Genomic DNA, 16,007 nt, shown 5'->3' with positions numbered 1-16,007 from the left:
ATGGATTAACAAGCTGTGGTATATGTATACCATGGAATACTATTCAGCCATTAAAAAAATGGAGACTTTACATCCTTCGTATTAACCTGGATGGAAGTGGAAGACATTATTCTTAGTAAAGCATCACAAGAATGGAGAAGCATGAATCCTATGTACTCAATCTTGATATGAGGACAATTAATGACAATTAAGGTTATGGGGGGGGAAGCAGAAAGAGGGATGGAAGGAGGGGGGTGGGGCCTTAGTGTGTGTCACACTTTATGGGGGCAAGACATGATTGCAAGAGGGACTTTACCTGATAATTGCAATCAGTGTAACTGGCTTATTGTACCCTCAATGAATCCCCAACAATAAAAAAAAAAAGAGAGAAAAAAAAAAAAAAAATGAGGATGCTGTTTAATAGGTCTGCTGTGATGAAAAGATAGCCGCCTTCTGAGGAAACCAATACCGCACCTTTGACTGGATATTGAGTTTAGACGGAAAAGCATCATTTGGAGAGGAAAACGTCTGCTTTGTAAACAGTGAAATTTCAGGGACGGTATTGAAAACTGCGTGTTGGTAGCCATTAATGATCCAACATGAAATAGTGTATCTAGAGCCAGGAGTATTTAGAAGGATTTTTTGTTTGTTTTATTGTTGAAGGTTTGTGGGCAAAGAAGATGAGGACATTTGCTTTCCCTGAATTAGTGTAGGACCTATATAGAGCTGCCATAACAAAGCACCACCGACTAGGTGGCTTATACAACAGCAGTTTATTTTCCCACATTTCTGGAGGCCGTAGGTCTAAGAACAAGGTGTTGGCAGGGTTAGTTTCTTCTGAGGCCTCTTTCCTTGGCTTGTCAATGGCCATCTTCTCCCTGTGTCCTCATATCATCTTTCCTCTGTGCATATCTGTGTCCAGATGTGCTCTTGTTTAAAGAGACCAGTCACGTTGGATGAAAGCCAACCCAAGTGACATCACTTTAATTTAATTACCTCTTTAAAGATCCTATCTCCAAATATGCTTGTAGTTTGAGGTAGTCCTTCAACATGAATTTTTGCGGAGAAATAGACTGTAAGAACCCTGACTCAGGTTCTTCGTACCAAATCTGTAAGGCCTTTGCTTTGTTGTTGTTTTTTGTTTGTTTGTTTGTTTATTAAATCATAGCTGTGTACATTAATGTGATCATGGGGCACCATACACTGGTTTTATAGACTGTTTGACACATTTTCTTTTTTTTCTTTTATTGTTGGGGATTCATTGAGGGTACAATAAGCCAGGTTACACTGATTGCAATTGTTAGGTAAAGTCCCTCTTGCAATCATGTCTTGCCCCCATAAAGCGTTTGACACATTTTCATCACACTGGTTAACATAACCTTCCTGGCATTTTCTTAGTTATTGTGTTAAGACATTTACATTCTACATTTACTAAGTTTCACATGTACCCTTGTAAGATGCACCTCAGGTGTAATCTCACCTATTACTCCCCTTCTGCCCCCCTCCCCCCTCCCTCCTCTGCCTTTCCCCCTCCCCCCATTCCTAAGTTATAACTGGGTTATAGCTTTCATGTGAAAGCCATAAATAAGTTTCATACTAGGGCTGAGTACATTGGATACTTTTTTTTCCATTCTTGAGATACTTAACTAAGAAGAATATGTTCTAGCTCCATCCATGTAAACATGAGATGTAAAGTCTCCATCTTTCTTTAAGACTGTATAATATTCCGTGATGTACATATATCACAATTTATTAATCCATTCACGGATCGATAGGCACTTGGGCTTTTTCCAACATGTAGCAATTATGAATTGGTCTGCAATAAACATTCTGGTACAAATATCTTTGTTATGATGTGATTTTTGGTCTTCTGGGTATATGCCTAGTAAAGGAATTATAGGATCGAATGGCAGATCTATTTTTAGATCTCTAAGTGTTCTCCAAACATCTTTCCAAAAGGAATGTATTAATTTGCATTCCCACCAGCAGTGTAGAAGTGTTCCCTTTTCTCCACATCCACGCCAACATCTCTGGTCTTGAGAGTTTGTGATATGGGCTAATCTTACTGGAGTTAGATGATATCTCAAAGTAGTTTTGCTTTGCATTTCTCTGACGATTAAAGATGATGAGCATTTTTTCATACTTCTGTAGGCCGTGCACCTGTCTTCTTCAGAGAAGTTTCTCTTCAAGTCCCTTGCCCAGCCTGCGATGGGATCACTTGTTCTTTACTTGCTTATACGTTTGAGTTCTCTGTGGATTCTGGTTATTAAACCTTTGTCGGAGACATAACCTTCAAATATCTTCTCCCATTCTGAGGGCTCTTTGCTTGCTTTACTTACTGTGTTCTTGGCTGTGCAGAAGCTTTTCAGTTTGATCAGGTCCCAGTAGTGTATTTTTGAAGCTGCTCCAATTGCCCAGGGGGTCCTCCTCATAAAATACTCACCCAGACCAATTTCTTCAAGGGTTTTCCCTGCACTCTCTTCTAGTATTTTTATAGTTTCATGTCTTAAGTTTAAATCTTTAGTGAGAGTCTATCTTAGTTAATGGTGAAAGGTGTGGGTCCAGTTTCAGTCTTCTACGGGTTGTCAGCCAGTTCACCCAGCACCATTTGTTAAATAGGGAATCTTTTCCCCACTGAATGTTTTTAATTGGCTTGTCAAAGATCAAATAACGGTAAGTAGCTGGATTCATCTCTTGGTTCTCTATCCTGTTCCAGACATGTACTTCTCTGTCTTTGTGCCAGTACCATGCTGTTTTGATCACTATCGATTTATAGTATAGTCTGAGGTCTGGTAGCAGGTCTCCTGCTTTGTTTTTATTTCTGAATAATGTCTTGGCTATTTGAGGTTTTTTCTGATTCCATATAAAACTAAGTATTATTTTCAAGATCGTTAAAGTATGACAGTGGAACTTTAATAGGGATTGCATTAAAATTGTATATTGCTTTGGGTATTATGGACATTTTAACAATGTTGATTCTTCCCAGCCATGAGCATGTTATGTTTTTCCATTTGTTAACATCTTCAGCTATTTCTTTTCTTAGAGTTTCATAGTTCTCTTTGTAGAGATCTTTCAGGTCCTTTGTTAGATAAACTCCCAAATATGTCATCTTCTTTGGCACTACTGTGAGTGTAATAGAGTCCTTAACTATTTTTTCAGCTTGACTATTGTTGGTATGTATAAAGGTTACTGATTTATGAATGTTGATTTTGTAACCTGAGACACTGCTGTATTCCTTGATCACTTCTAAGAGTTTTGTAGTAGAATCCTTGGTGTTTTCCAGATACACAATCATATCATCTGCAAAGAGCAAAAGTTTGATCTCTTCTGACCCTACATGGATAATCTTGATCGCCTTTTCTTCCCTAATTGCGGTGGCTAAAACTTCCATGACAATGTTAAAGAGCAGTGGAGACAGTGGGCAGCCTTGTCTGGTTCCTGATCTGACTGGAAATGATTTCAGTTTAACTCCATTCAATACAATATTGGCTGTGGGTTTGCTGTAGATGGCCTCTATCAGTTTAAGAAATGTCCCTTCTATGCCAATTTTCTTAAGTGTTCTGATCATGAAGGGATGCTGGATATTATCAAAAGCTTTTTCTGTATCAATTGAGAGAATCATATGGTCTTTGTTTTTTAATTTGTTTATGTGCTGAATTATACTTACAGATTTACGTATATTGAACCAGCCTTGAGACCCTGTGATAAAACCGACTTGGTCATGATGTATAATTTGTTTGACGTGTTGCTGGATTCTGTTCATTAGGATCTTGTTGAATATTTTTGCATCTATATTCATTAGTGATATTGGTCTATAATTTTCTTTTCTTGTTGGGTCTTTTCCTGGTTTGGGGATCAGGATGATGTTTGCTTCATAGAACTTGTTGGGTAGTCTTCCTTCTTTTTCTATATTTTGGAAGAGGTTTAGTAATATAGGTACTAGTTCTTCTTTAAAGGTTTGGTAGAATTCTGACATAAAGCCATCTGGTCCTGGGCTTTTCTTTTTAGGGAGATTTTGTATAGTTGATGCTATTTCAGAACTTGATATTGGCCTGTTCAACATTTCCACTTGATTCTGGCTAAGTCTTGGAAGGTGCCGTGCTTTCAAGTATTGGTCAATTTCCTTCAGATTTTCCTATTTCTGAGAATAAAGTTTCTTGTAATAGTCATTAAGGATTTTTTGAATTTTTGAGGAGTCTGTTGTTATTTCGTCTTTGTCGTTTCTGATTGATGAGATTAGAGATTTTACTCTTTTTTTCCTGGTTAGGTTACCAAAAAGTTTATCTATTTTATTGACCTTTTCAAAAAACCAACATTTTGATTTATTGATCTGTTGTATACTTCTTTTGTTTTCAATTTCATTTAATTCTGCTCTAATTTTGGTTATTTCTTTTCTTCTACTGGGTTTGGGGTTGGAATATTCTTTCTTTTCCAGTTGCGTGAGATGTTCCATTAAGTTGTTAACTTCCTCTCTTTGAGGAAGGCTTGCCGTGCTATAAATTTCCCTGTTAGGACTGCCTTTGCAGTATCCCTGAGGTTCTGATAATTCTTCATTGTCTTCATTGTCGTTTTGTTCCAAAAATTTGGCAATTTCCTTCTTAATCTCATCTCTAACCCAGCTATCATTCAGCATAAGGTTATTTAACTTCCATGGTTTTGTATGAGTATGCAGATTCCTGTTGTTACTGAGTTCAATTTTTATTCCACGGTGGTCCGAGAAGATGGAAGGAATAATTTCTATTCCTTTAAATTTATTGAGGTTAGACTTGTGACCTAAGATGTGATTGGTTTTGGAGTATGTTCCATGGGCTGATGAGAAGTATGTGTATTCAGTTTTGGGGGGATGAAATGTTCTGTAGATGTCTGCTAAATCCAAATTTTGGATGGTTAGGTTTAAATCTAAAATTCCTTTGCTCATCTTCTTATTGGAGGATTGATCCAACACTGATCAAGGAGTGTTGAAATCTCCAACTATTACGGAGCTGGAGGAAATCAAGTTGCTCATGTCTGTTAGAGTTTCTCTTACATGCATTCTGGTTGGGTGCGTAGATATTAATAATTGAAATCTCATCATATTGAGTGTTACCCTTAACAAATATGAAGTGACCATTCTTATCTTTCCTTATTTTTGTTGGTTTAAAGCCTATTGTAGCTGCAAATGGAATTGCAACACCTGCTTTTTTCTGGTTACCATTTGCCTGAAATATGGATGACCATCCTTTCACCGTGAGTCTATATTTATCTTTTAAGGTAAGATGTGACTCTTGTATGCAACAAATATCTGGCCTGAGTTTTTGTATCTGGTCAGCCAACCTGTGCCTCTTTAGAGGACAGTTTAAGCCATTCACATTAATGGAGAATATTGATAAGTCTGATAAAATTTTGGGTATAGAGTTTTTCGAAAGTTCAGTGGACATTTTTAATCCTTTCGCCACTGTGGAAGTTGGAGTTTGATCAAAAGTTTCTGAGTGAGTTTACTTTTGTGGTAGAGGATTTCGCTGATCATTATGGAGGATAGGTCTGAGAATATCCTGAAGAACTGGTTTGGTTATGGCAAATTTCTTCAACATATGAATGTCATTAAAGTATTTAATTTCTCCATCATAAATGAAACTCAGTTTAGTTGGATACAGGATCTGGGGTTGAAAGTTATTTTGCTTTAGGAGATTAAAAGTCGATGACCACCCTCTTCTGGCATGAAAAGTTTCAGCAGAGAGATCTGCAGTCATTCTAATATTCTTCCCTTTGTAGGTTATGGATTTCTTACGTCTGGCTGCTTTCAGAATTTTCTCCTTCATATCAACTTTAGTGAAGTTAATTATGATATGCCTGGGGGGGTGTCTTATTGGGATTGAGTCATGCTGGGGTTCTGAAACTGTCTGCTATCTGAATTTCAGAATCTCTTGGCATGTCTGGAAAATTCTCTTTCATAATTTTATGGAGAAGGGCCTCTGTGCCTTGCGAGGCCACTTCATCACTTTCAGGGATTCCAATGAGGCATATTAGCCTTCTTTGAATTATCCCAGAGCTCTCTGAGAGAATGATCCGTTTGTGCTCTCCATTTCTCTTCCTCTTTGAGAGTTTTGGAGCGTTCAAAGGCTTTGTCTTCAATGTCAGAAATACTTTCTTCTGCTTGCTCCATTCTGTTACTGAGGGCTTCTACTGTATTTTTGAGATCTTTGAGGGCTGCAAATTCTTGCTTCAGTGCGTCAAAATCTTTGGTGGTTTTGTCTTTAAATTCGTTAAATTCTTGAGACAACTTTTGAATTTCTCCTCAAAAATCTACTTCTGACTTTTGAGTTGCTGCTCAAATTTTTAATTCCAAATTTTCCTCCATTTTATTAATCTTGTTTGCAATCCAAATTCTGAATTCGATTTCTGACATCTTGGCCAGCTGTTTATGAATGGGATCTTCAGTTACATCTGGCATATCTTTCCTTGGGAGTGTTGATCTATTCTGGTTATTCATGTTACCAGAGTTTTTCCACTGATTCCGCCCCATAATTGTTTTACACCATTTGATTTTTCCCCTGGAGCTTTGTTGAGGACCCGTACAGTGCTATGGCCTGAAAAACTGGGGACCTGTTTGGTGTGGTGGGGCTAAGTGGTTCTGTCTTGTTTTCAGCTGGTCTCTGTTCGACCCTAGTGAAACAGTTACTCTGGGTTGAAGTCTCATCTGTGGAGAAATACCAGCAATTAAGTCACCCCCCCACACACAGAGGCAACAATTGGAAAAGGAAAATCAAGCCTTCCTACAACCACACACCCAGGGCACCACCTGAATAGTCCTCAGGCGATTGGCTCAATTCAAAAGGTCCAAATCAGTTGTCTCAGTGAGCACCTGTCTCGGGTGGAAGAGTTTAAAAGGTCTCCGGCAACTGGATCGCAGGGGTCTGGTGACTACTCTGATATGGCTTGCTCCAGCACTCCATGGAATCAGGAGGACCCACCCAGCAAATACATCAGTCTGGGAAGGTTGATGCCTCCTTCCCCGCCTTGCACCTCTGTCACACCCAGTCACTGGTAGTCCTGCAGGGCTTTGACCCACTTACCTGTAGTGGACACATACTCCAGGGGTTTGCACCTGCCTGAATCACAAAGAAATCTGTTTCTTCTTAGCCAGGCTGCTGTGCTCTGCCTCTATCTAGCAGGGGGAGGTGAGGCCTCACAACCTCAGGCGCTTGATCAAGGCTGGGGTGTGTTCACTCAGTTCCAGCCCCGCCCCTGATTGATGTTACTGACAGAACAGAACAGAACAACTTTGCAGGAATTTGTTTCTGTCCCTGCTAAATTCCCCTGCAGAAGAGAAGCTGTTTTGAGTTCCCAGAGCCTGCACCTCAGTCCCTGTCTTTGCTCCTGCAGGTTTGTATTCTGTTACCTGTCAGTTCTAGCCTTCTGTCTTTCTTTATCTATAGGCTGACGATCCCCTGAGGGCCGGGTGCTTAGGCTCAGTAAAGCAGTCCTCTGGGTCATCCCCGCCCTGGGAACTTCTGTGCTCTATCCAGGCCGGTACCGCCTCAGGCAAACCCTTTACTCACATGGCCTGTATTTCCGTTCCAGATCTGTTCCGTGGTGGTTGCCACCTGAGTAGATGCCTGGCCTTCTGTGGTTGCCCAGGGAGACAGGCGGTGTGGCTTCAGAATACCAGGTAGTGAGCCCTATTGTTGCTAAAAGATGACTGCTGCTCTGCGCTTCGGGGTACCGCCACTCCAGCGTGGTTCCCTCTCGGCCAACCATCCTCTCCTCACTACCATGCCCCAGAGACAGCACTGACCAGCTGCAGTTTAGGCCCTGTCCACACCCCTCGAGAAATCACCCAAGAATCTGGACTCCTGAGGGACAGGCCTCCAGACCTCAGAGTGAGAGTGGAAGGGAGTGCTGGGAGCTCAGATTTGCAGGTAGAGAATATATATAGTTTTATACAGTTTTATGCCTGGCAGGAGAATGCCATGGCACCCTACTAGGGGAAGTACGTCCAGTTTGTAGAGGGTCTCTCCCGTGGAGTGTAGTGGGAGGACCTTTGAACTCTGCTCGTTTGTTTGTGGGGCACTCCAAGCCATGCTAATGGGGGAGGGGACTCCCGTCCGCTTGGTGATGGATTTTGTACCTTTTGTTTATATCCTTGGGGTTGCAGCTCACCTCAGTGGGGTTAATGTGCATTCTTCAACCTTCTCTCTTGGTGCAGCTCTAATCCACCAGGATACTTGCTAAATTTCTGTCCTTTAACTCTCCTTCTGGATGAGAGCCTCTGTGGAAAGCTGGCTTCAGTCAGCCATCTTGTCTCTGCCCCCCAGGCCTTTGCTTTGTAATGATCAGAAAGGAAAGAGAGAAGGCAGAAGAATATTCATGAGTTTTCCACAAGACCTGGCTAGCTTCTGCAGCAAACTTTTGTTCTCCTCCTTCAATGTGGAATTATTTAAATGTCCACTGAGAACTTTGAGAAAATTTTGCTTTTTTCCCCTATATTTCTTTTCATTTCCCCCAAACAAAAATTAGCCTTTGTTGGTCTGCATATCTCTGTTAGGAAATTGCTCTCCTTGTGGTCACATGTAAGTGGTAGCAAAGAGCTGGTCAACAAATTTAGTCAGAGACTTTTTAAATGGCAGATCCCTTGGAGATCACCAGCTATCTTTTGAGCAGTCACAGTGAACCTGACCCTTTCCCAAGCACAGACATGCTCTCTCATAATTCCTCAAAACTTTCCTGTTGAGTGGGTTCTGTTGTCAGCCCTGTTTTGCAGAGGAGATAATAGAATCTTGGACAAGTTTGGTAATTTGTGTACAGTCTCAGAACTTATGTAGTACACTGTAGAGCAAAACTTGAACCCAAGAAATGTCATTCCAAAACCTGAGCTCTTTGGCACGGTGGCTTACACCTGTGATCCTAGCACTCTGGGAGGCCAAGGTTAGTGGATTACTTCAGGTCAGGAGTTTGAGACCAGCCTGAGCATGAACAAGACCCTGTCTCTACTAAAAAAATAGAAAAACTAGCTGGAAGTTATGGTGGGGACCTGTAGTCTCAGCTACTTGGGAGGCGGAGGCAAGAGGGTTGCATGAACCCAGGAGTTTGAGGTTGCTTCTCTAATGGTTTTTTGTCCCTGGAAAAAAAAACTCTCCTTTGAGGTATGAAGCCACCACTGTAGTAGTAATTAAAATCACCAGGAGAGTTTTTCTAATCCCCTACTCCCACCCTGGTCACCTCCAGACCAGTTAAATCAGATCTTTAGAGGTATGGGGGTAGAATCCTGACATGTAGCCAAGCCCGGAATCATTGCTCTGAAGTCTCAGTTGAAGAAATTAAGGAGCTCTAAGGAGCTTTTCTGTTTTACCTCCTGCAAACAAGATTTCTTTTAGTGATATAACAATTTTTTTATTTTGGGTTAATACAGGGGTACATATATTAGGTTGTATTGTGTGCATTTGTAAGGTAAAGTCCACATTGTAGTTGTGTCCCTCATCCAAGAAGTGTTCCATACGCCTATACATTGACCTGCGGGACCCTTCTCACGTCCTCCCCTCCTCCCCTCCTTCCTTCTTGAATTTAATTGAGTTTTTCTCTCATGTGGGCCTGTAATTGTGAATCTTCTATTTTCAGCTTAGTATTGAGTGCATGGGATGCTTGATTTTGCATTCTTGTGATACTTTACTGAGGAGAATGTTCTCCAGATATTTCCAGGTTGTTATGAAAGATACAAAGTCTCCATCTTTTTATGGCTGAATAGTAAGTATTCCATGGTATACATATACCACAGTTTATCAGTCTATTCATGTGTCGATGAATACTTGGTGTATGGTATACATATACCACAGTTCATCAGTCCATTCATGGGTTGACAAACACTTGGGTTGTTTCCACATCTTTGCTTTAGCTGCTATAAACATTTGAGTGCCAATATCCTTATGGTAAAATGACTTTTTCTTTGGGGTGGATACCTAGTAATGGGATTACAGGATCAAATGGAAGGTCCTCTTTTAGTTCTTCGAGGATTCTCCACTCCACACTTCTTTCCATAAAGGCTCTACTAGTTTGTGATCCCACCAACAATGCATGAGTGTGCCCTTCTCTCCACACCCATGCCAGCATCTATTGCTTTGGGACCTTGTGATGTGGGCCATTCCCACTAGGGTTAGGTAATATCTCAAAGTGGATTTGATTTGCATTTCTCTGATGATTAGGTACAATGAGCATTTTTTCATGTGTTTGTTGGCCATTTGAATGTCCTCATGAGAAAAGATTCTATTCATATCTCTTGCCCAGTTATTAATGGGGTGGTTTGTTCTTTTCTTGTTGATTTGCTTGAGTTCTTTGTAGACTGGTGATTAGCCCTCTGTCAGATTCACAGCATGCAAATATCTTCTCCCACTCTGAAGGTTACCCGTTTGCTTTGTTGATTGTGTCCTTACCTGTGCTGAAGCTTTTTAACTTCATAGGTCCCGTTGATTTAATTTTGTTGTTGATGGCAGTTACCAATGGGATTTTCTTCATAAATTCTCTTTTTATTTTACTGGAGTATTTATTTTTTATTATTTTTTTATTTTTAATTTTTATTTCAGGTTAATTTGAGGGTACAAAGAAATAGGTTACAATGTTTGCATTTGTTAGGTAGAGTCCCTCTTATAATTATGCCCACCCCCAAGAGGTGTGCCAGACACCCTAACATTGTGCCTATTAAGCAGGAGTACCCCTATTCCCTTCCCCCTTCTCTCTCCCTCTTTATAAATTCTTTTCCTACCCAGGAAATTCAGAGTTTTTCCCCACACTTTCTTCTGGAGTTTTTATAGTTTCATGTATTAGATTTAAGTCTGTTATCCATTGTGAGTTAATTTTTGTAAGTGTGAGAGACATCCAGTTTCAGTCTTTTGGACGTGAGTAAACAGTTCTCCCAGCACCATTTATAAAACATGGATTCTTTTCCCCAATGTATGCTTTTGGGGAAAGTATTTATTAAAATACTACTTAAAGCTCCTCAACAGCTTTCACAAAGCCAAAGTATAGGACTTTGCTATTTCTTGGGAGCACAAAAGAAAAATTAAATAAACAACTTTGTATCTGCTCTTTACCTAAAGAAATCAGAGAATGCTAAAGAGATGTTTAAAGCAGCTGTGCTATTCTAGTGTCCCTGTCTCTGTGATACTTCATGACTCGGCTCCCATAATTTTGATAGTCATTTTTTTTTAATCTGACTAGAGAAGTCTTACAATTCAGAGTTGATGAATTAGTCAGATGTGACCAGTAGTCACAGGCCAAGTGGACAGGAGACAACACAGAACACCAAACCAGACTGAGGTCACCATAAATGTTATAATCAGCACATTTTTGTAAAAAGAGCCTTGATGGCCAGGTGCGGCGTCTCATGCATGTAATCCCAGCACTCTGGGAGGCCGAGGTGGGTGGATCACCAGAGCTCGGCAGTTGGAGACCAGCCTGAGCAAAATCAGACCCCATCTCTACTACAAAAGAAAGAAAGAAAGAGAGAGAGAGAGAGAAAGAAAGAAAAAGAAAGAAAAGAAAGAGAGAGAGAGAGGAAAAAAAAAAAAAAGAAAGAAAAGAAAGAGAGAGAGAGAAAGAAAGACAACCAGGCACGCGGCAGGTGCCTGTAGTCCCAGTCAGTTACTTGAGAGGCTGAGACAGAGGATGGCTTGAGCCCAGGAGTTTGAGGTTACTGTGAGCTGTGACACCACAGCACTCTACCAAGGGTGACAGAGTGAGACTCTGTCTCAAAAAAACAACAAAGCCTTGATGAAAAAAAAAAAAAAAAAGCCTTGATGAAAGATTTCCACTTTTTCACATGGATTATGGAAACTGGTAAAACCCAGGACCCTCTTGTACATCGTGTTCCCACAGGAATAGGAAGACATCGTTTTACTAACCTCGCACACACACGTGACTTTGCACCTGTGTTTTTGCAGTGTGTAATCTGTGTATTCCATTTGTAGATATAACTAATCCACACTCAATTTCACTCTGATCCATGCAAGAGTCTCCAAAATTGGGGCTGTAGCCTACTACTGGGTTTTTGCATGTCTCAAAAGGCATTAATAATGTTAAATTAAGAAAGTAACGTTAAATATCTGCAGTTTTCATACTTCCACAAATAAAAAGTATAACATTACCATAACAAAGGAAACAAACATTTTATCCTGAAAAATGATTGTTTTGTTTCTTTTAGACACCTTGACAAATGGTAGGTTCTCTAAAGATTCCTAATTAGGAGATAAAGGTGCTATGTTTCTGTTCTGCCAGTGGTAACAGCCCTCAATGTTTGCTTACAGAATGAAGTGGCCACACTTCTGAAACCCATATCAGAAAAGATTCAGGAAATCCAAACTTTCAGAGAGAGAAACCGGGGGAGTAACATGTTTAATCATCTTTCGGCCGTGAGCGAAAGCATCCCTGCCCTCGGCTGGATAGCTGTGGTGAGTCCAGATAGAATGTTGCCTCGTCACCTTGTCACATTCTTGTAGGATTTTGGAGACCTCAAAGCTACCTTCACGCTCCTTCACCCACAGTCCAATGCACAGAAGGAAGGCTCCTTCTAGGCTGAATGTGTCAGCTTTTTCATATTGAAAGTTCAATGCTGTCTATTCTGATTTCTGGAAAGTTTTTACTAACCTTTACAGAGCAAAATTTGCCTCCAACTTTCAAGTCTACATTCCATTGCTTTTCTTCTTCTTCAAGGCATTTTCTTTCTTATCCTGTTTTTTTTTTTTCCCTTCTATGCTTGGGTGACGGTCCTGTTTTCTCAGTCCCCTAAACCCGGTCCTTATGTCAAGGAGATGAATGATGCTGCCACCTTTTACACTAACAGGGTCTTAAAGGACTACAAACACAGGTATGTACCCTCTTTTACTGAACAAGTTCTCTATTGATCACTTGTCAGATGTTTGTCCTTAAAACGGAATATAGTTAATTACTGATTCCTTTCCAAGGATCTTCACTAATGAACTGCAAACCTTAAAGTAAAATCCCATCTTTACAGGTAAAGTCAAGTAGAAAGTGGAATGAATTATCCAGATAATATAAATTTTTTTGAAAATCTGCCCTAGTTTTCATGTAATGAATAAATTGTCCCCATTAGAACATGTGCCATTCCATTATATATTTCCACAGTAATAGGAGAGCTTTGTGATGGACCAGCCCTCGATGGCTGCAGAACTTTTACATTGATCAAAATAGAGTTGGGTGAGCAGATGGAAGAAAGAGGGAATCGGGAAATGAAGTATAAATCAAAGCAGAAATAAACCAGGCCACGGATGGGAAAACCAGAGAGTAAGTGAAGATAAAATACAATGGGGCAGTGAGACACCGATAAGAATAGCACCCAGGGGCAGCACCTGTGGCTCAAACGGGTAGGGTGCCGGACCCATATGCCGGAGGTGGTGGGTTCAAACCCAGCCCCAGCCAAAAACTGAAAAAAAAAAAGAATAGCACCAAGGCCAGCACAGTGGCTCTCACCTGCAGTCTTAGCACTTTGTGAAGCTGAGGTGGACAGATGGCTTGAGGCCAGGAATTTCAGACCAGCCTGGCCAACACAGCAAGACCCCTTCCCTACAAAAAGGAAAAGAATAAATAAATAAACTGTTATCGTCCTAGCTACTTAGGAAGCCAAGGTGGAAGCATCACTTGAGCCTGGGGTTTTGAGGTAGCAGTGAGCTGTGATGATGCCACTGCACTCTAGACAGGACAACAGAGTGAGACCCTGTCTGCAAAAATCAAACAACAACAAAACAAAATAGGAGCCATTCAGGGGGCTGTTGAAAGTACAGAAGAGTCCAGACTAAGAGACTTTGCCTGGAGAATGGACATGAAAGGACCTTACATTCTACAACGCAGGTCAATATCCGAGAGAGACTTAAACTGAGGTTAGATTGGAAAAAGAGGCCAAATGAAATATCCTGGAGCTGAGGAAATATCCAGAAAAATGTCTTCTAAACTAAGTAAGGGGTGTTCTGAGATTCCTGCTCCTTTGGTAAGGTCATGCCTTGCCCTGTTACAGCTAGCTAGATGTGATGTGATAGGTGCCTGCTATAGGAGCAAGATTCAACCGCCTTTTGGCTTGGAATCAAGAGTGGATGCCCCTTTGAGCACTTAGGTGACAGCAACAGAAGAAGGGACAATGGGTCAGCAAATGTAGGGGCTCCTGGGGATGTTTCATTCCATTGACCAAGACTGCTCAGACAGAAGGAAAATTAAGGATGCAAATCACATGGATTATTGCCTTGATTCATCTCATTGTTTTACTAATGGGGACCTAAACTAAGAACCAGAAGAAAAGGATCTATAACAATATAAAAGAAATTTTATATGGAATATGGAAAAAATTGCATGGAATATATCAATAAATATCTACTGTAGTTCCAGGTCATTGACCAATACTAGATATTCAAACTTTGCATCACTTTTTTTAGGTAATTTTGGGTTTTAACAAATATTGAGTGGATACAAAAGAATATTTACAAAATATATGTAAGGTGTAAAGAATTATAATGCAGGGTGGCGCCTGTGGCTCAGTCAGTAAGGCGCCAGCCCCATATACCAAGGGTGGAGGGTTCAAACCCAGCCCCAGCCAAACTGCAACCAAAAAATAGCCGGGCGTTGTGGCGGGCGCCTGTAGTCCCAGCTACTCGGGAGGCTGAGGCAAGAGAATCACTTAAGCCCAGGAGTTGGAGGTTGCTGTGAGCTGTGTGAGGCCACGGCACTCTACCCAGGGCCATAAAGTGACAATCTGTCTCTACAAAAAAATAAATAAATAAAATAAATAAAGAATTATAATACAAAGAATACTCATAGGTCCACCACTCAGATTAAGAAATATATAACAATTCTTACTATAAAATGTAGCCACACCCCCAGCAATTCCACTTCTGGTTATATTACCAAAAGAAATGAAAACGTATGTTCACCTGAAAGCTTGTACACGATACTCATAGCAGCAGCATTATTCATAACAGTCAAAAGATGGAAGCAACCCAAATGCCGATCAACTGATGAGTAAATAAATAAAATATGTTATATCGACACAGTGAAATATCATTTGGCCATAAAAAGGGTGCAGTGTTGATACAGGCAGCAATATGGATGCACCTTAGGAACATTGTACTGAATGAAAGACACAAAAGACCATGTATTGTGTGATTCCACCTACGTGGAATTCCACAAAAGGCAAATAAGTAGATTAGCAGCTGCCTACAAAACTTGGGGGAAATGGGGAGTAACCACTAACGGATGCGAGGCTTCTTTGGGGGACAATGAAAGTGTTCTAAAATTAATTGTGGTGATGATTACTCCACTCCATTGAGCTAAACTATTGAATCATACACTTTAAACGAGTGAATTTATGAAATGTGAATTATATCTTAATAAAGGTGTTATATTTAAAAAGCAAAAAAGGCTGGGTGCAGGGGCTCATACCTGTAATCCTAGCACTCTGGGAGGCCGAAACAGGTGGATCACCTGAAGTCAGGAGTTCAAGCCCAGCTGAGCAAGAATGAGACTGCATCTCCACTAAAAATAGAAAAACTAGCCAGGTGCTGTTGCCTGTAATCCCAGCTACTGGGGAGGCTGAGCTGAGAGGATCACTTGAGCCCAGGAGTTTGAGGTTGCTGTGAGCTATGACAGCATAGCACTCTACCCAGAGCAACAAAGTGAGAATCTGTCTCAAAACACTAATTAAATAAATAAATAATAAAAAGCAAAAGCAAACAGCCTCAGAGTTTAGTGGTTCCATGTTAGCAAAACAGATCTTGTTGCTGTTAGGAAGAGCAGGTTTTTCAGGCCTATGAATTCCACGATCTTCAGTGAGTCTCTTTCCCTTCTAGGGTCTCTTCCCATGCCCAGGGAACTTTGGTTAAAATAGTTGTGTTCAGTTATATTCTTTGCACTCAGAACACTGTATTGAGGAAATTGTGCCCAATGATAAGACTTAGCATGTTGCCACCCCTTGTAGTAGAGCCCGTAGGACTGTGCCGTATGCATGAAAAATGCATCAGAAATGCAGAATGATCTGCCCTTCTCATGTCAGTGATATT

The 16,007-nt window shown here is 40.7% G+C and overlaps 1 protein-coding gene across 2 annotated transcripts in view; it reads left to right on the top strand.

Moving 5' to 3' along the window:
* The window catches only part of CAP2 (cyclase associated actin cytoskeleton regulatory protein 2), a 187,813-nt gene that overhangs the window by 99,876 nt on the left and 71,930 nt on the right, over window positions 1-16,007 (top strand). For both annotated transcript variants that reach the window (XM_053602229.1, XM_053602230.1), the window contains 2 exons: window positions 12,252-12,395; window positions 12,726-12,811. In XM_053602229.1, coding sequence (XP_053458204.1) covers window positions 12,252-12,395; window positions 12,726-12,811 — 230 coding nt within the window. The remainder of the gene's footprint in view (window positions 1-12,251; window positions 12,396-12,725; window positions 12,812-16,007) is intronic.

Source organism: Nycticebus coucang, chromosome 9 (assembly GCF_027406575.1).
Source record: "Nycticebus coucang isolate mNycCou1 chromosome 9, mNycCou1.pri, whole genome shotgun sequence".
Lineage (NCBI taxonomy): Eukaryota > Metazoa > Chordata > Mammalia > Primates > Lorisidae > Nycticebus > Nycticebus coucang.
Note: the sequence above shows the minus strand (reverse complement) of the source record. Positions and strands in the feature narration are given on the sequence as shown.